The 19561-nt window shown below is 43.4% G+C and overlaps 2 protein-coding genes across 17 annotated transcripts in view; both read right to left on the reverse strand.

Annotated features, from left to right (window-relative positions):
- Positions 1-1526, reverse strand: part of gpc2 (glypican 2) — a 16259-nt gene extending 14733 nt beyond the window's left edge. The window contains exon 1 of the mRNA XM_022676948.2: positions 55-1526. Within this exon, the coding sequence (XP_022532669.2) occupies positions 55-223 (169 nt within the window). The 5' untranslated portion in view covers positions 224-1526. The remainder of the gene's footprint in view (positions 1-54) is intronic.
- Positions 1527-1618: 92 nt separating this feature from the next.
- LOC103041937 (cohesin subunit SA-3) lies at positions 1619-19039 on the reverse strand. Of its 16 annotated transcripts, none has more exons than XM_049467936.1 (32): positions 18870-19035; positions 17481-17567; positions 16727-16823; positions 15866-16063; positions 15320-15416; positions 15043-15119; positions 14529-14733; positions 13999-14150; positions 13521-13718; positions 12834-12929; positions 12586-12665; positions 12389-12496; positions 12193-12316; positions 11467-11581; positions 11283-11386; positions 9315-9407; positions 9064-9156; positions 7911-8111; positions 7567-7634; positions 7408-7495; positions 6540-6626; positions 5963-6055; positions 5671-5821; positions 4674-4810; positions 4446-4547; positions 4207-4337; positions 3619-3738; positions 3254-3396; positions 2758-2896; positions 2273-2338; positions 2116-2194; positions 1619-1872 (listed from the first exon to the last, which is right to left on the reverse strand). In XM_049467936.1, exons 2-32 carry the CDS (start codon positions 17531-17533, stop codon positions 1825-1827), a joined length of 3543 nt encoding a protein of 1180 aa, XP_049323893.1. In that variant the 5' UTR covers positions 17534-17567; positions 18870-19035; the 3' UTR covers positions 1619-1824. The 16 variants fall into 16 exon arrangements, with proteins under 16 accessions (XP_049323893.1, XP_049323897.1, XP_049323895.1 ...); XM_049467940.1 differs by having other exon boundaries at positions 12834-12932; positions 16727-16820; positions 17512-17564; positions 18870-19034; XM_049467938.1 differs by having other exon boundaries at positions 12834-12932; positions 17512-17564; positions 18870-19034.
- Positions 19040-19561: the final 522 nt, after the last annotated feature.

The following is a 19561-nucleotide window of genomic DNA, read 5'->3' on the forward strand; positions in this document are numbered from 1 at the left end:
GGTATTATTGTTATTATCCCTAATAATATCGCTAAACCCCCGGGCTGCACCTACCGCTGATGGGGGACAGCGGGCTGCTGGTTGCGCTGTGGCCGCGCTCCTCAAACTCTCGGCGGGACTCGGCGCAGCTCCGAGCCGCTGTAGCGGAGCTCCACAGCGCCGCCAACCACAGCAGAGCCCCGACACCCGGCCAGACACCGCCGCTCAGCCGCACCACTTCCATCTGCTGCCCGGGGTCTGGACGGAGCTGGTCCGGACAGATGTGCTCGCGGACCGGGGGTGATCCTTAGATACAGGGAGCGGAGAAGCAGCTGGAGAAACCTTCTGCTCCCCTTTGTCTGAAAAAGAGGAGAAAGAGAGAGATCCCCTCCAGCTGAAGAATAAAATCTCTGGGGGGTACAGAACAATGGGTGGGGTGGAGAGATGGGGTTGAGAAGGAGGGGGTGTTTAGGGGGCACACACTCCTCACATAAATTATCTTAATATAATAATATTATTATTATTATTAATAATAATAATAATAATGATAATAAGCATTTTGTGATTGTTGTTTAGAACTCTTTGTGAGAAAACTATTTAAAACTGTCCAACAGCTCAGATTTTGAGTTTGATGGCTTAACTGGTATACAAGCCAGGTCAACCTAACCAAACTAGGAAACCAGTATGACCAGCATGACTATAATTACTAAGCAAAAATGACTATACTGGTTTTCCACTAGCCTTACCAGTATAGGGTGTGAAGTTACCTGGATGACTTGAAGCATAAATCAGCACTGGAAACATTATTTATACACTGCCTTAAAAGTATCTACCTGTATTTAACAAAGTAAATGATGTGGCTCATTCCATCAATGTATTTTTTCTTACCTGGTGGCACAGGCACATTCCAAGATGACAATGGCAGGATTCATGGGGCTGGAATTGTGAAAGAGTGATTCAGAGAGTTTGAGATCATTTTCACACATGGATTGAGAGAGTTCACCACAGAGTCCAGATCTTAACCTCGTTGAGAATCTTTGGGATGTGCTGGATGGAGAAGAGCTGCTTTGTGCAGCGGTTGGTCAGACTCTACCATCATCAATGCTGCTGCAAGATCTTGGTGGATTGAAATAAATCTTCTGACATTGCAGAAGCTTATTGAAACAATGGCACCGTCAACACGTGCAGCAATTGTTATACTTATTGTTATACCTCCCAACTTCCCTAAACACGATCAGTGTAGATTATCAAATTGATTAATAGATGTAATACCTGGTTGTAAAAGCCTGTGACAGTAAAACTCATGACAGTATTATGAGACCAATCAGCAAGCTTGATTTAACTGTTTATATATATAAATGACAATATCTGTCTCTAATTATGTTTGTAGAAATATCTATATAAACTGGGAGGATCATTCGGGTCACTGGATAAAATCCACTGATTCAGAAGATCTGTTTGATCTGAAAGTCTCGTCCATATTTTCCTCCAGTGTGTTGGAGCTGCTGGATCAATGCCAAACGCTGCAGGTTAACCCTCACCGATTTGAAGACCTAAAAAGCCCATCTCAAATCAAGTTCCACAGAACAGAGGAATTATTAACATGTTCACACTGGAATAATCCTTTCAGACAAGAAAAAATGTTCCCAAAATGTTTTTATTCTCTGTGCAGAACAAGAACTGATCCACTGAAATCAGGAGTTAAACAGAGAATCACAGAGGAACCGGTACAGCAGGAGTTTAATAACCAGACCAAGAGCAGAATAGAACCAACAAACCAGAACCAGAATTACACAAATTCATCCAGAACATCCAGGAAATCCAGTCAGAACCTCTGCAGAATCATCACTCAAACAGGTCCTCCAGGAAACTTGTGGAGTGACGAGTGGACGGCTGAGAGAAAGAAAGAGAGAAAGAGAGGGAGGGGGAGTGAGAGGGGAGAGAGAGAGAGAGAAAGGGGAGCAAGAGAAAGGGGGAGAGGAGAGAGAGAGAGAGAGGGGGGGACAGTTACTGATACTGTATGTGTGAGAATAAATGTTCTTGTAAGTGCCCACTCATGCCAACCCCAAGCCCCCCCCCCAAACCAGCCCCTTGACCGCACGGCCCCGCCCTCGGCACATGTCTATCCTGCCTCACCAGAGACACGGACATCTCAAAATCTTCATCATCATAGTCCACAATCTCCTCCTCCAAGTCCTCCTCAATCAGGGAAAGCCTGAACACACACACACACACACTGCTCAAATCTCCAGTCTTCAGGGTAAACTAGTTTTCTTTTTTTAAACTCACTTACGCGCTGATCTGTGACTGAACCTCACTGTGTTCAGAACTGTGGGTCAGCACCTTCCTCTCTACTGACCTACACACACACACACACACACACACACACACACACACACGGAAAATCAGCTTTAATAATGCACTGATGAAATCTGTATGATCAGGTTTTGGTTCAGTATTGGGTCAGTCTGGTTACTGAACCACATCCTGATATCAGCAGGAGATCCGCCCAGTCAGACGTGTGGGATCAGGGCAGGGTCAGACCTGAACCCGCCGCTGTGTGTGGGGCTAAACCCGGCACTGTGTGTGTGGGGCTAAACCCGCCGCTGTGTGTGGGGCTAAACCCGGCACTGTGTGTGTGGGGCTAAACCCGGCGCTGTGTGTGTGGGGCTAAACCCGGCGCTGTGTGTGTGGGGCTAAACCCGGCGCTGTGTGTGTGGGGCTAAACCCGGCGCTGTGTGTGTGGGGCTAAACCCGGCGCTGTGTGTGGGGTCATACCTTTGTAGGAAATCGTCTCCTGACAGCTGGTCCGAGCTGTAGGAGCCCGAGGGAGAGCGAGTGCGGCGGCGTGTGTGTGCAGCTCTGTCAGGCTGGACTGTGGAGGTGAGGATGGGATTATCCAAACTGTTGACTGACCCTTAATATAGAACAGACACACACACACACACACACACACACAAAAGAGACGGGCTGCTTAGATTCAGTGAATCCATTCAGATGAAAAAGATAAAACTAGTGAGAAACTGCTGGCAAAACCCCACCCAGACCTGATATCTGTCCTTCAGTAGCATCAGGAACACACTCAGAACCCTGCAGGGGGGGTGGGGTGTTACCTGGTGCAGGTGTATAAACTGTGTGACTGCTGGTAGAATACTGTACATTATGCCTATGTACAGTACACTCTGGGTGGGGGTTTGCTGCTCCTCCGTCTCCCTGATCACCTTCACTCAACGATGGCTCTCAGATTTGTGTGTGTGTGTGTGTGTGTACTCACGCTCTGTCCGGCGGCGCTTCTTGGCAGGTGTTTGGTTGGGCGAGCGAGGCGCTGTATTTCTGGATCCCAATCGAAGGGAGCGCTCGTACATCATCACACTGCTGCTGCTCACACCACCACACACACTCCGCAGATAATTTAACCTGGAGAGAGAGAGAGAGAGAGTGTGTGTGTGTATGTGTGAGAGAGTGTGTGTGAGTGTGTGTGTGTGTGTGTGTGTGAGTGTGTGTGAGAGAGTGTGTGTGAGTGTGTGATTGAGAGAGTGTGTGTGTGTGTGTGTGTGAGAGAGTGTGTGTGAGTGTGAGTGTGTGTGATTGAGAGAGAGTGTGTGTGTGTGTGAGTGTGTGTGTGTGTGAGAGACTTACAGTTGGGTACGATCCTGTAGGACGAGTTTGAAGCTGAATTCACTGAGAATCTCCAGAAATCTCAGATTAGAACCTTCATCATCATCATCAGCTCTCCGAACAGCAAACTGGATACCATCCCTGTACACACACACACAAACAGAAACAGATGATCTGAGAGTGTGTGTGTGTGTGTGTGTTAGTGTGAGTGTGTGTGTGTGAGTGTGTGTGTGAGTGTGTGTGTGAGTGTGTGTGTGAGTTTGTGTGTGAGTGTGTGTGTGAGTGTGTGTGTGAGTTTGTGTGTGAGTTTGTGTGTGTGTGTGTGTGTGTGAGTGTGTGTGTGAGTGTGTGTGTTAGTGTGTGTGTGAGTGTGTTAGTGTGAGTGTGTGTGTGAGTGTGTGTGTTAGTGTGTATGTGTGTGTGAGTGTGTGTGTGAGTGTGTGTGTGAGTGTGTGAGTGTGTGTGTGTGTGTGTGAGTGCGTGTGTGAGTGTGTGTGTGAGTGTGTGTGTGTGTGTGTGTGAGTGTGTGTGTGTGTGTGTGAGTGCGTGTGTGAGTGTGTGTGTGAGTGTGTGTGTGTGTGTGTGTGTGTGTGCGTGTGTGAGACTCACTGGTGCAGGGTGAGGAGGGGTTTGCGGATGAGCTGCAGGTTGATACCAAAACTCATAGCAAGTCTCTTTGCCAGATTTCTAATATCCCTCATCTCCTCAGCCTGGTCCTCCTCTCCTAATGACGAAAACATCTACACACACACACACACACACACACACACACACACACACACACACACACACTAAGCTGTAGCTCTGTAGTGCACACTCCTCCCTCACCTGTACTCTACATTACACACCTGCTGCAGGCTGAGGCAGACGGTCCTGGCGCTCTCCACTGCACTGATCACCTTCGATTTGCTCAGTGTTTCCTTTATTATGTCCCCAAAATCTCTGTAAAACTATACAACATAAAATCTTTTAGAACCTAACCCCCCACAGCCTCCCTCTGGCCACAGCACAGAACCGGTGCAGCACAGGCATCAGGTCCGTTTACAGTCTGGTTCTGGTGGTGAGTGTGAACACACCTTGTTGTAGTATTTTAACACGTCGGTAGCGGCCCTGAGGTCGAACACGCCGTACAGGATTAGTTTGCAATATCCGGCTAGCTGGTTCCGTCTACGTCTTAGAGCACCGAGCTTCATCATCTCCTCCTCATCCTCTCCTGCAGGAGAACAAGGTACAGTGGCTTAGAACCACAAACTTAAATGTATTTTATTGGGATTTTAAGTAATAGACCAACACAAAGTAGCACATAATTGTGAAGTGGAATAAAAAATGGTTTTAACAATTTTATTCAAATAAAAATCTGAAAAGTGCAAACGTTCTCTGCCACCCTATATTAATACTTAGTAGAACCACCTTTCACTGAAATTACAGCTGCAGGTCTTTTGGGGGTTGTCACTACCAGCTTTAATCATTTAGAGACTGAGAGTTTTACCCAATTTTTCTTTAAGAAACAGCTAAAGATCAGCCTGGTTGGATGAAGAGGGTCTGTGAACAGCTGTGGATCTCTGCAGCTCCTCCAGCGTGACCATGGGCCTCTTGGCTGCTTCTCTGACCAGGGTCTGTCAGTATGGGAGGTTAAATAGCCATGTTTTGGTAGGTGCTTTAAACTTCTCCACAACTTTATCTCTGACCTGTCTGGTTCCTAGGTTTTCATGTTTGTTGCACTATATTTTATTTAGGGATTTCAGAGTAAAAGGGGCTGAATCAATTGCACGTCACACTTTTCAGATTTTTATTTAATTAAAATATAACCATTAAAACTATGAGTCACTGGCATTACCACAGTCTGATACATCCTGTCATACTGTGGGTGTGTGCTAATTTTTGTCAGATCAATGAACATTCCCTCAGACACCTGTTATACTTTAACCTGTGAACTCTGAGTTCTCCCTTGTGAGAATGCTTTAAACCCGGGCTGATTTACATATACTAATATCACTAAAACCAATACAAACAGAGAGTCATCAACTTCAGCCTGCTGTCACAGTCATGTTCTGGTTTCCAACGAACCCGTACCTTCATCATCATCATCATCATCCTCGGTAAAAATGTAGTCCAGGAGGAAGGAAGCCATATCAGCCCTGAGAGTCTCATCTGCAGAAAAGCTCACACTCTGAGGCTCCGCCCCTCCGAACATCACCAACACATCACACAAACACTCAAACGCCTGAAAGAGAAAAAGAGGGAGACAGAAAGTGGGAGAGTGGGAGAGAGAGAGAGAAAGAAAGAGGGACACAAAAAATGAAAGTGAAAAAGAGGAAGACAGAAAGAGAGAGAGAGAGAGAGAGAGAGAGAGAGAGAGAGAGACCTGGTCTCGGACGTCACTCTGATCCAAAGGGAGGCAACTCTGACACACAGCGCAGAAAGAGCCAACCATTTTTTCCAGCTTCCTCAAACCAGCCTGAGAGAAAGGGGGGGGGATTTATATATCAGTGCTGTGTGTATATCAGCGCTGTGTGTATATCAGTGCTGTGTGTATATCAGCGCTGTGTGTATATCAGCGCTGTGTGTATATCAGTGCTGTGTGTATATCAGCGCTGTGTGTATATCAGCGCTGTGTGTATATCAGCGCTGTGTGTATATCAGCGCTGTGTGTATATCAGCGCTGTGTGTATATCAGCGCTGTGTGTATATCAGTGCTGTGTGTATATCAGTGCTGTGTGTATATCAGTGCTGTGTGTATATCAGTGCTGTGTGTATATCAGCGCTGTGTGTATATCAGTGCTGTGTGTATATCAGTGCTGTGTGTATATCAGTGCTGTGTGTATATCAGCGCTGTGTGTATATCAGCGCTGTGTGTATATCAGTGCTATGTGTATATCAGCGCTGTGTGTATATCAGTGCTATGTGTATATCAGCGCTATGTGTATATATCAGCGCTGTACCCTGGCTGTCTGAACAGTGTTGTCTGAGATCTTCATCTTCTCCCAGAGCAGCTGGAACATGGCACACCTGAGAGCGGACAACATCAACTACAAAAACACAACACAAACAAAATCAATATAGGTATACAGGTATGAGGTATAAACAGGTATGAGGTATAAACAGGTATGAGGTATAAACAGGTATGAGGTATAAACAGGTATGAGGTATAAACAGGTATGAGATATAAACAGGTATGAGGTATAAACAGGTATGAGGTATAAACAGGTATGAGGTATAAACAGGTATGAGATATAAACAGGTATGAGATATAAACAGGTATGAGGTATAAACAGGTATGAGGTATAAACAGGTATGAGGTATAAACAGGTATGAGGTATAAACAGGTATGAGGTATAAACAGGTATGAGGTATAAACAGGTATGAGGTATAAACAGGTATGAGGTATAAACAGGTATGAGATATAAACAGGTATGAGATATAAACAGGTATGAGGTATAAACAGGTATGAGGTATAAACAGGTATGAGGTATAAACAGGTATGAGGTATAAACAGGTATGAGGTATATACAGGAAGCTTAATAAAGCTGTTAAATATTCTCTGTTTTATATAAAAAGATAGCAGGGCGTGTTCACTGCGTATTCGTTACTTTAATTTAATATTTGTGGAAAACATGACGAAACGAGACGAGCACTAAACAAAAGTAACAATTGAAAAATGAAAACTGACATTTTTTGTCAACAAATAAAAAACTAAACGAAAATGTCACAGACAAAAGTGTGTGAGAATTGTGTGTGTGTGTGAGCGAGTATGAGTGCATGTGTGTGAGTGTGTGTGTATGTATATGTGTAAGTGAATGTGTGTAGTACCTCTGTGTGTATCTCTCGGGTTTCTACTCCAGTCTTCAGCAGGATGAAGCAGGGCTGGAACAGGTTCCTCTCGGTCAGATCTCGAGAACTGAGAGATAAACAGAGATCAGACTCGGACTCTGACCTGCGAGATCCTTTAGAGAAGATCCTTAAACCCACCTGCTGAAGATCGCCAGCCTCTTCAGGGAGGTGGCAGCACTGTACACATCATCCTCATCTGCCGAACCCTGAAACAGGGTGGAGAACAGGGCTTATAAAAAACAAGTTTAAGAAATTAAGATGTAGCTCTAAACTACAGACTCGGGGAGCTCGAGGGGAGCTCTAAAGCGCTGACTCAGCTCTCTGTCAGTCTGGTTTTCTGTCGTGAGACAGCATGCGGGTGGGGGGCGGGGCCGGTGCTGTCACAGGTCCTGCATTGTTTAATATCGAGATATATTTCGGCAGAAACAAAAACAATGCAATGTCAATTTTTTCCAATATCATGCAGCCCTAGTGGTAATCACCTGCAGGATGTCGGAGAAGTGTGCGGTAAACCTCTCGATTGTTGCATCCAGTAGCTGGCTAACGGCTTTCTCAGCACGGGTGCAGAAGGTGTAGCGCTCCGAACACAGCACGTACAGAACCCGAACACACGCCTCCAGAACCCGCTGCTCATTATGCTTCTTCACAACCTCACACACCTCAGAGAGCAGCAGGTCCAAACACTGCAGGAGAGATGGTGGGGGACGTCTGATTATTAAAAAAAAAAAATCACCTTACAGCTTACGCATTATTAGCAGCAGTAACTGGCTACTAAATCTCATTCACGTCTAGGTAATGTGTTTGTGTGTGTGTGTGGCTAGAGGAGGTAGAAGGGGACTGTGTCGGAGTGTGTAAAGCAGGGGTCCCAAACTCGTGGCCCGCAGAACGATATTTTATGGCCGCTACTTAAATAATTTTAGCACAACACATCCTATTCATTTCAGAGGAGAGAGCTGCCGGATGCTGCGGTGCATGCTGGGTTGTGTTGCTTTGAATGCAGCCCCGTCCTCCGTCAAAAAAAAGTTCAGCAGAGCTCAACTTTATTTAAACGAATCCAGCCGCCGCGCTGCATCCAGCCAATCAGGAAACAGCAGGCTGCGACTTCACACACATACGAGCCTCACACACACAGAACAGCTGCCTTTCAACAATGGAGGAGAAGCTGAAAACAGCAGAATATGGATTTATAAAGTTTGATAAAAATGTTTAAATCTTAAACTTTTGATTGACTACATCTGTTGCTTCATTAAAATTTCAAAAACATCACCGATACACCCACATGGACACGCTCACATGGCAAGCAGAGAGAACCGGTGTTCTGTCGAGTTGTGCTACCCTTTCAAACTGTGCTACACGTTTGTATATATATATATATATAAAAGGTAAAGAATTAAAAAGAAGAGAAATAATAATAATAAGAAGAAACGTAGGTCAGCGCACAGCAGTGTCTTTCGGAAGCACGTATGGATGGGTAGCATAACTCGACAGAACACCGGCACGGCAGAATGCATTGAAGAAAATACGTTCAGTGAGTTCTCCCAGCCTCCCCCAGATAAAATGAGTTTGAGACCACTGGTGTAAAGTGGAGTGTAGGGAGTGTGTAGAGAGTGTGTGTAAAAAGTGTTCACTCTGAACCTTCTCCAGGCGGCCAGTGCTGCCGTATGCTTCCAGATCAAAATGCAGCGGCGCCGTCAACAAACACCTAACCTTCTCCACATCAGCAGAGTACTGCAAAACAGAGAGCGAGAGAGAGAGCGAGAGAGAGTGAGAGAGACAGAGAGAGAGACAGAAAGAGAGGGAGGAAGGAGGGAGAAAGCAAGATATATTACACTGTACTATTTGAGACATTACTGGCTGTAATGTGTTTAATATGGAGGTAGGATCACCTTGGCCAGCAGGGGGGGCAGCAGGGGTATGAAGTGGTGTGTGATGCGTTTCCTCTCCTGATTCTGGATCTTCCTGCTTTTATTACTCACACTCTAAAACACAAAGAACTCCCATTAGCTAAGATAACTCCATTCACTCCCATTAACGACCAGTTTATACTTCTGCTCAAACCATGGGTATTATCTTATACCATAGACTGTATATAGCTGGACAGAGCATCGTCTCTCAAAAGTGAAGCCACCACAGGTTGGGCGCCCCCTGCTGTTCGGTTTCAGAAAGCTGTGTAACCCCACCCATCCCCATAGGTTTCAATGGCAAAACAAACAACTTTCAATAATGTTTTTTCTAATATACTGTAATTCTACCTCCATTATTTAAATGCAGCAGCTAGTGTAACCTCTGCTTATATTGTTAAATTGTTATATCCCCACAGAATTCGTTTTTAAAAATGTTATTCAGCTCTATTCAAAAAGGTGTGGTTATTGTAAAAGGGCTGGTTATGGGCGGGGCCAATAGTAGACCGTCAGCTCCGCTCCGCAGCCTGTGACCTCAGGGCAGCCCTCAGGGGCGGGGTTATGTAAATGAGTAGGCGTCTCTTCACAGTCTTTCTCCGTCCTCTGGTCTCTAGTGCGCAGACTCGGGTTTCAGGATCAACAACATGGCGGAAGACTTTGGCTTCATTTTCATTGAATGAATGGGAACAGAGACACGGCGTTCATCTTTTTTACAGTTTCTAGCTTATCCATACCCTGCTCGTACCCTACGCCTTAGCTTATACGTACCCTACAGCTTAGCTTATCCATACCCTACTCGTACCCTACGCCTTAGCTTATACGTACCCTACAGCTTAGCTTATCCATACCCTGCTCGTACCCTACGCCTTAGCTTATACGTACCCTGCTCGTACCGTACGCCTTAGCTTATACGTACCCTACGCCTTAGCTTATACATACCCTACGCCTTAGCTTACTCGTACCCTACGCCTTAGCTTATCCATACCCTGCTCGTACCCTACGCCTTAGCTTATACGTACCCTACTCGTACCCTACGCCTTAGCTTATATGTATCAAATCAAATCAAATCAAATTTATTTGTATAGCGCTTTTTACAACAGGTGTTGGCACAAAGCAGCTTTACAGAAACATGATTACAGGACAAAGAATCAGGCAAAACATTACACATAGAAAATACAGAATACAGAACCCCCAGTGAGCGCGGAGGCAAGGAAAAACTCCCTCAGAGCTGCAGGAGGAGGAAGAAACCTTGGGAGGACCAAGACTCACATTAAAGGGGGGACCATCCTACCACTGGTCAAACGGCTTTTAAATAGAAATTTAAAAAGTCTTTTATACATCTATATAGGTTTTATGTACTCAGGAGTGTAATAGCGCCACTAATGGCTTGGATGTAATGTACCCTACTCGTGCCCTACGCCTTAGCTTATACGTACCCTACGCCTTAGCTTATCATACCCTGCTCGTACCCTACGCCTTAGCTTATACGTACCCTGCTCGTACCCTACGCCTTAGCTTATACATACCCTACTCGTACCCTACGCCTTAGCTTACTCGTACCCTACGCCTTAGCTTATCCATACCCTGCTCGTACCCTACGCCTTAGCTTATACGTACCCTACTCGTACCCTACGCCTTAGCTTATACATACCCTGCTCATACCCTACGCCTTAGCTTAACCATACCCTGCTCATGCCCTACGCCTTAGCTTATACGTACCCTGTTCGTACCCTACACCTTAGCTTATCCATACCCTGCTCGTACCCTACACCTTAGCTTATACGTACCCTGCTCGTACCCTACGCCTTAGCTTATACATACCCTACTAGAACCCTACGCCTTGGCTTAAATGTATCCTGCTCGTACCGTTTTAAGGAGACAAAATGTAAAAAGTTCATGTATACTTTTGCAGGACACTGTAAATTGGCCTTTACGCAGCTACACCCCCCTCACCTTCTTCACAGTTAACCGCGATGCAGGGGGCGTGGCTTCTGCTGCCTGTCTGACTGCACTTATCATGATCTCTATCAGAGCAGCCTCTTCATCATCATCCAGCCCTATGTCACACAAACACAATAATCAGGAATGACAAAAACATGCACGTGTGGTTAAGAGTGCTGTCAGGAGAGAGACTGACCCCGTCGCTCTCCTCTCGCCTGCAGTAACAGTGATGTCATCGTCTCCCAGTCTCTTAGCTCCGCCCCTGCCACACTCCAAAGACTGTCCACCAGGTATGCAGCATGCTCATGATACTGACACACACACACACACACATTATCACATGATACTGAAATTAAATCTTTTAAGGGAGCAGCAATAACTTAACTAATATGACAATTCCCAAATTAAAATAAAAAAAAAATATATATATATATAGATTAGAGGACTAGCGGTGTGCGGTAACACTGACGGTGATTAGAGGAATAGTGGTGTGCGGTAACACTGACAGTGATATTAGAGGAGTATCTGTGTGCGGTAACACTGACAGTGATATTAGGAGTAGTGGTGTGCGGTAACACTGACGGTGATTAGAGGAATAGTGGTGTGCGGTAACACTGACAGTGATATTAGAGGAGTATCTGTGTGCGGTAACACTGACAGTGATATTAGGAGTAGTGGTGTGCAGTAACACTGACAGTGATATTAGGAGTAGTGGTGTGCAGTAACACTGACAGTGATATTAGGAGTAGTGGTGTGCAGTAACACTGACAGTGATATTAGGAGTAGTGGTGTGCAGTAACACTGACAGTGATATTAGGAGTAGTGGTGTGCAGTAACACTGACAGTGATATTAGGAGTAGTGGTGTGCAGTAACACTGACAGTGATATTAGGAGTAGTGGTGTGCGGTAACACTGACATTACCTTGCTCTGAATAAAGAAGGATGTGAGCAAGTTTAGGAAAGTCACACTGCGATTTTCTTTTTTTCCTTCAGACAAGCGATTTACCTCAGCAGACAACCTAAACACACACACACACACAGAGTGACTGCAGGTTACAGCAATGAAGATGATGCTAAAGATGATAATGATGATGATAAAGATGATGATAGAAACTCACACATAATAAAGGAACTCTCCAGTTACAGAGGCCAGTCCTCTGTGTGCTGAAAAAACCAGCGGATACACACGACTACACTCCTCTTCACTCAAACCATCGTCCATGTTCCTAAGGACACACACACACACACACACCACTTAAACACACAAATCCTCTCCCTCTTACACATACACACACACACACACACACACACTCACTGTCTGATGAGCAGCAGCAGTCGGACCGTCTCCTCTGCTACATCAGAATCCCTGTCCAACACCATGTTCAACAACCTCTCCTTAAAAACAACAATAAATATTAATCAACATTATCATTATCGATTCAGTCCACCTTAAAACTTTATCCCTTCTTTACCCCCCCACCATAGAGACAGTATCCCTTAACAGTTTCCGCCCACCTTAAATTCTGAACTCAACCTGAAGTCTACCTTAAAATGTAAACTGACCTTAAAGCGGCTGGTGAAAAGTTCGAGGCGGCCGATAAAATCCTGCTCTTCATAAAGTTTCTGTAGCGACAACACAGCCTGCACACGCACACCGGGCTGCTGTAGGAACCACACACACACACACACACACACACACACGTGCGTACACACACACAAAATTTCCATGATGCTGTAAAGAGGTGTATAATCTCCTACACAAGCGACAGTTCCTTAACGAGGTAGTTTTTAATAATCAGACTGTTAATTACAGATCTGTGTTCTGATGCAAAGATCATCTGGTCTGCTTGTTTGTTCATGTGTTTGTCCACGCCAAAAAACAACAAACAAAAAATAATAAAACACAAAATTACAGTCTGTCAGTTTCAGATTGGTGTGAAAGATATTAATGTACATTTGTTTCTTTTTCTTCAGACTTACGGTATCGATTTATTGCACAACATATGGATATCATCACCCTGGCCATTTTTTTTATGTATTAATTAAAGGGCTACATTAATAGTCTTCTTTTTACTGAGTAAACTTAGTTTTAAATGTTTTTTGTACTACTAGGAACCATTTACAGTCTGCAAGAGTGAACCAAAAACATCAGTCACAAAATTAACTTAAGACCTAATGCATAATAATGAGCTCTACTTCCAAGTGTATTTACTAGGTGTGTGTGTGCATGTGTGCTTTGTGTATAAACACCTTGTCATGCAGCATCCAGCCCAGGTACTTGAGGTAGCCATCATTGAGGAAAGCACCAGGGTTTTCTCTGAGCCACTCCCTCATCTCGGCCACGCAGAGAGCTCGGATCTCCGGAACTTTGTCTCGGTACCGATGCACAAACACACCCTTAAAAATGGCGTTCATCAGAGAATCCAGTTCCTCCTGATGCTCCAGCAGCTGCACACAGAACCCACAACACATCACACCACCTCCTCCCACCACAGGGGGGCAACATTACAGTTTTCTGTAATAAACTGCAGTACGCTGAACGGTTCAGCAGCACTGAGAGGCTGAGGGTCAGTGTGAGCGGAGAGAGACCATTACATCCCTACTGCATGTAGATCACACAGTTCTTTTAAAACCACACACTTAGCTACAATTTACAAACAGCTGTTTTTCTATTTTACCCCACCAGTGTCTGTATGCACATGTTTACAGATATTTCTGTGTGTGTGACCTCGTTGTAGGAGTTCTGCAGCTCCTCCAGTCTCTCGGTAGCCTGCTGATGACTGCTCTTGGTTTTCTCCAGCTGAAAGCGTCTGTGTGTTACTTGAACCTGAGCGTAGACCACTGCAGCCACCTTCACTACTGCAGACATCAGACGCATCGCTACACACACACACAAACACACACACACACACACACACACACACACACACACACACACACACACACACACACAAACACACACACACACACACAATCAGAACACTATTCTTTCTGTAGTCACGATTTCATAGAGAAGCACTTTACTCAAGAACCTTTTTAGTAGGAGTCCCAGGTTTAGTCCAGGTTCTGATTTTAACTGGTGGAAAGAGTGTTGGTTGTGATGCTCGCTTGAACATTTAACACTTCTCTCAGGCCCGGCCTGATCAGCAACACTATCGACAGGTTTTGGTTACGGGTGTTGGGCAGAAGGTGTCTGATTTCTTACCTGACTGTAAGCTCCGGCTGTGATTATCAGTCAGGAAAAGGTGGAACTCTTACCGAGGAGCGTGCTGGTGTGTCTGAAAGCTCGGACCTGCGAGTCGGCAAGACCAGTGAGAAAAGCCACCAGAGAGGAAAACAGGAACTCGTCGTACAGAAGACTGTTTTGGCAGCGCCGCACTAGCTGGGACACAAACTCGCACAAACCCTCTCGAAACCGACGGCCCAAAGAACCTCCTGCTACCACAGGGTAACTCACTGAGTCCTGCAGGACAGGAAACAAACAACCTCTAGTCTCTTTTCTTTCAGCAAAACTGTCCAACAGCAGCACAGCAATTACACCATACTGTACCGTACCGTAAATTACACAAAGTACGTTGTCCCATTTCTCACTTAACCAAATAAATGTGTTTACTGAACGGTGTTAACAGAGCTAAACCAGTCCTAACACACACAAACAAACAGCACTAACACACAACTAATACTGAGCACTAAACACGGTTCAGCAGAGGATATTAAACCCACAGCCCTAAACGGAGCATGAAATTAACTCATTATCATTATCTCCACTCACCTCGTTAAACTCTTTAGTCAGGTGACTGATAATATCAGCATTCTGCATACTGGTGAACATCTCCCTGGTCATCAAACCTAAAACAGAACCCATATTTATTTTCAGTCCAGTTCTGAGAGGTTAGCTGAACTAACCCAAACACACACACACACACACACACACGTAGCAATATGTCCTTCACACGCCGATTTTCTGCAGTATTGTTTTAGCTGGGCAGCTGCCGACAGAGGTTAGCGCAAAAGGTGGTTTAAAATCCAGTTTGAAAATCAGGTCTCACCTTTGCAGCCGCAGCACTGAACAACAAAATTAAAGAGCTCCCGAAGTCCCTCCTCCCGGTCCTGCTTATAGTCATCCAGCCAGTCATCAACCACCATCTGAAACAGTGCACCTGAAAACTTTTAGTCTGTAACAAGGAAGCCATTATTGACTGATGTTCATTACAGGGACCTGCTGTCAGTTCACTGCATTCAAGCTGAGCAGAAAGGGTAGAACATTTTAGACTACTGTAGCCTGGCAGTGCCGGGGTTTGATGTACACCACAGATTTATACTGTTCATATTCATATCAGGATTATTTAATGTTGGCTATACGTATACTGAGTTTTTTAGTTTCCTGAGCAATTTAACTGCAACTTGCAATACTACAGCACTCCACATTACACCAGCTCCAGACTGGACTATTCATCAAAATCGCTTCCAGTTTTTAGATTCTTCTGCTTCTGAGTTTAAAGTTGAGAGCTGCACTAATATATTTATTTTATGACCTACTAACCTGGAGGTCTTTATAGAAATTAATTGTAGAATAAAACTTAAACACCCCTTACCACGATGGCGCTGCGTCCTGAGCGTACAGACTCATACAGGTGTCCCGCAGCAGACTGGCTCCTCCCCCACTCCCTCCTCTGGCTCCTTCCCCCCCGCCGCGTCTCGGTTGCGAGGGGGGTTGTGGGCGTGTCGGGCCGGGATGTACCGGAGCTGCTGGCCGACTGACTCGCTGTTCTCTGCCGGAGTCTTTTGGGAGACTGTGGAGACACAGCTTAGAAGTGAATGAGTTTAGGAGAGTTAGTGTTAGTTAAATGTGATTGTCAGCGTGTATTAGTGAAGCGAGTGTATCAGAGCCTAAGCGAGTGTAAGTGTAAGCGAGAGTAAGCAAGTGTAATTGTGTGTAAGCAAGCGTGAGTGTAAGCAAGAGTGAGCAAGTGTAATCGAGTGTAGGTGAGTGTGAGTGAGCGAGTGTAAGCGAGAGCAGGGGCGTAGCAGCAAATTCTGGGCCCTGTATACTCTCAATGTCAGTGGGCCCCTATCCATGCCAGTACACAAGTATCTGGAGTTTCATGGGCCCCTCTCCCTACTAGGGCCCTGAGTAGTCAGACAACTTTTTCCCCCACTACCACGCCCATGAGTGAGAGTGAGTGAGTGTTATGGAGTGTAAGTGAGAGTGAGCGAAAGTGAATGTTGGTGAGTGTAAGCGTGTTCGTGTGAGTGTTAAGACCGACTGACATAATTTTTTTTGGCGTAAAAAATCGAAAACGTAGTGGAAAACTCTCTCAGTACTCCATACTTTCGTGAGTGAAAACAAGAAAGCAAGAGTGAGCGAGTGTGTGTAATCAAATGAGTTTAATTTGAGGCGAATGTGAGTGAGTGTAAGTGAGTGAAAGTATGGATGAGAAAGCAAATGAAAATACTGCTGTTTCCACTGCCATGTCCAGTTTTCTCTTTGAGATTCTTAGCTGGAGCTTGAAGTCTGCATCTGAGACATCGTCCAGATCCTCAGGACTACTACTGTGTCACACACACACACACACACACACACACACAAACAAACACAAATTACGTTTACTTGCAGGGACATTTCAGTATCATGATCAAATCTAAGCTGATCAGTAAATTATTTCAAGTCTAAAATTAAGTGTCATCCTCTTGATTAATTAGTAACCATAGATTTTTTTTAGAAATATCAGTTAAGAATTGTTTTAATGTTACTGGTGTGGGTATTGTTCTTTCATACTAAATGGAATAGGAACAATTTATATTTAACAGGATTAACATGACACTAAAGACTTGAGGAAAGAGTTAAATTCCAGATCTGAGATGTATTTCTATTAAGATTAATGCAGCACCTCAGTGACATAAAGCTAAGTAAACATGGTGTATTTCACCAGTGTTGTTCTTCTCTTGATGTAGAATATGGCGTTTAAAAAGTGGATCAGTGCCCCAATGTTGTGTGTGTTGGCTGTGAGTTGTCCTGTCAAAGAGAGATGTACATGTTCATAAACATCCCAACAAATAATAAAACAAAACATCAGGGAGGTGTGATGAGTACAGGTTGGTAAATTTAAAGATTTACTAAAATTATAATTCAAGTTTTCTATTAAATTTTTTCTTCATACCTCACATATCACCCACATTTGATATCATAATATCAAAATATATGCGTACATGTTCCCAGAGGCTTTAAACACCAGTTTACCTGTCCCGGTCAGACTCTTCATACTTCATGCTCTTCCCTTTATTCACAAAAACCTGCTGGAAAACAGAGAGGGTAACAGCTTTACCTCTCATATCAAAGGACTTTTAAAATTGTTTAATTCTACTGAAAAAAGGTAAAACACATTAAATCACTAGCTGTACTATTGTACAATTCTGTAGGAATAAGCTGTACTATTGTAAAATACTGTAGAAATAAGCTGTACTATTGTAAAATACTGTAGGAATAAGCTGTACTATTGTAAAATACTGTAGAAATAAGCTGTACTATTGTACAATTCTGTAGGAATAAGCTGTACTATTGTAAAATACTGTAGGAATAAGCTGTACTATTGTACAATTCTGTAGGAATAAGCTGTACTATTGTACAATTCTGTAGGAATAAGCTGTACTACTGTAAAATACTGTAGGAATAAGCTGTACTATTGTAAAATACTGTAGAAATAAGCTGTACTATTGTAAAATACTGTAGAAATAAGCTGTACTATTGTAAAATACTGTAGAAATAAGCTGTACTATTGTACAATTCTGTAGGAATAAGCTGTACTATTGTAAAATACTGTAGGAATAAGCTGTACTATTGTAAAATACTGTAGAAATAAGCTGTACTATTGTACAATTCTGTAGGAATAAGCTGTACTATTGTAAAATACTGTAGAAATAAGCTGTACTATTGTACAATTCTGTAGGAATAAGCTGTACTGTTGTACAATTCTGTAGAAATAAGCTGTACTATTGTAAAATACTGTAGGAATAAGCTGTACTATTGTAAAATACTGTAGAAATAAGCTGTACTATTGTACAATTCTGTAGGAATAAGCTGTACTATTGTAAAATACTGTAGAAATAAGCTGTACTATTGTAAAATACTGTAGGAATAAGCTGTACTATTGTACAATTCTGTAGGAATAAGCTGTACTATTGTACAATTCTGTAGGAATAAGCTGTACTATTGTACAATTCTGTAGGAATAAGCTGTACTATTGTACAATTCTGTAGGAATAAGCTGTAATATTGTACAATTCTGTAGGAATAAGCTGTACTATTGTAAAATACTGTAGGAATAAGCTGTACTATTGTAAAATACTGTAGGAATAAGCTGTACTATTGTAAAATACTGTAGGAATAAGCTGTACTATTGTAAAATACTGTAGGAATAAGCTGTACTATTGTAAAATACTGTAGGAATAAGCTGTACTATTGTAAAATACTGTAGGAATAAGCTGTACTATTGTAAAACGCTAGTTAAAGTTTTAGAACTAGAAAAGGACTCTAGCAGCAGCTAATTAGCAGATTAGCATTAGCACGGTCGAGTTTAGTGGCTCTGAGCGGGGAATTTACCTCAGAAATTGTGAGATGAGCGGTTCTACAGTTTCAGGAGCGCTGAGGAACCCGGTTCTCCTTTGCAGCAGAACTTTTCCCCGGTTCTGGTTCTAGCTCAGTTTGAAAGAGATCTCTTGGTTCCGAACGGCTAAATTTAGGCGCGCTTTTAAGCGAGTTCTGATTGGACAAAACGGCGCAGCAAACGCTAGAAAACAATTGGTCAATAACAGCGTCCAGTAAACGCTGATGGATTGTTTTGTGGTTTCTACCCAGCAACACAACCAGAGAAAAAGCTACGAGCCCGCTGTTTTTAATTGGATGTTCAGCAGTAATCCTCATCTTCTTCATTATAGTAAATGGGTTATATCATATATCATTGTTAAAATACTGACTAAATAACATATTTGCTAAAAATCACGTTTAGAAGCAGTGACTCATGAGAGTAGGGAAGCGCTTTAATGTCTGTTTGACCATATTCATAAAAACTAAACAAAAAAAATATCTACAACATAAGAATTATACAATTTAAACATTAATGCAAATACAATAAATGAATATATATAAATGGTAAGATGTACAGTGTGAAAGAAAGAGAATAAGATAGGAACTAAGGATTAAAATTTAAATACGCAACAGTGTTTTTACGATGCTGTAAAATAATCAGGAGGTAGTGTATGGTTTAATAAATATTAATATAAATGGTTATATAA

The sequence above is a fragment of the Astyanax mexicanus genome, chromosome 19, assembly GCF_023375975.1.
Source record: "Astyanax mexicanus isolate ESR-SI-001 chromosome 19, AstMex3_surface, whole genome shotgun sequence".
Lineage (NCBI taxonomy): Eukaryota > Metazoa > Chordata > Actinopteri > Characiformes > Acestrorhamphidae > Astyanax > Astyanax mexicanus.

Coding starts and splice junctions, on each gene's coding strand:
- LOC103041937 (XM_049467933.1), bottom strand. CDS start 17,533: ATGAAGAGTCTGACCGGGACAGGTAAACTGGTGTTTAAAGCCTCTGGG. Junction 7,496..7,566: donor AGGCTGGCGATCTTCAGCAG/GTGGGTTTAAGG, acceptor TTTATCTCTCAG/TTCTCGAGATCTGACCGAGA. Junction 4,811..5,670: donor TGATGATGATGATGATGAAG/GTACGGGTTCGT, acceptor GTTCTCCTGCAG/GAGAGGATGAGGAGGAGATG.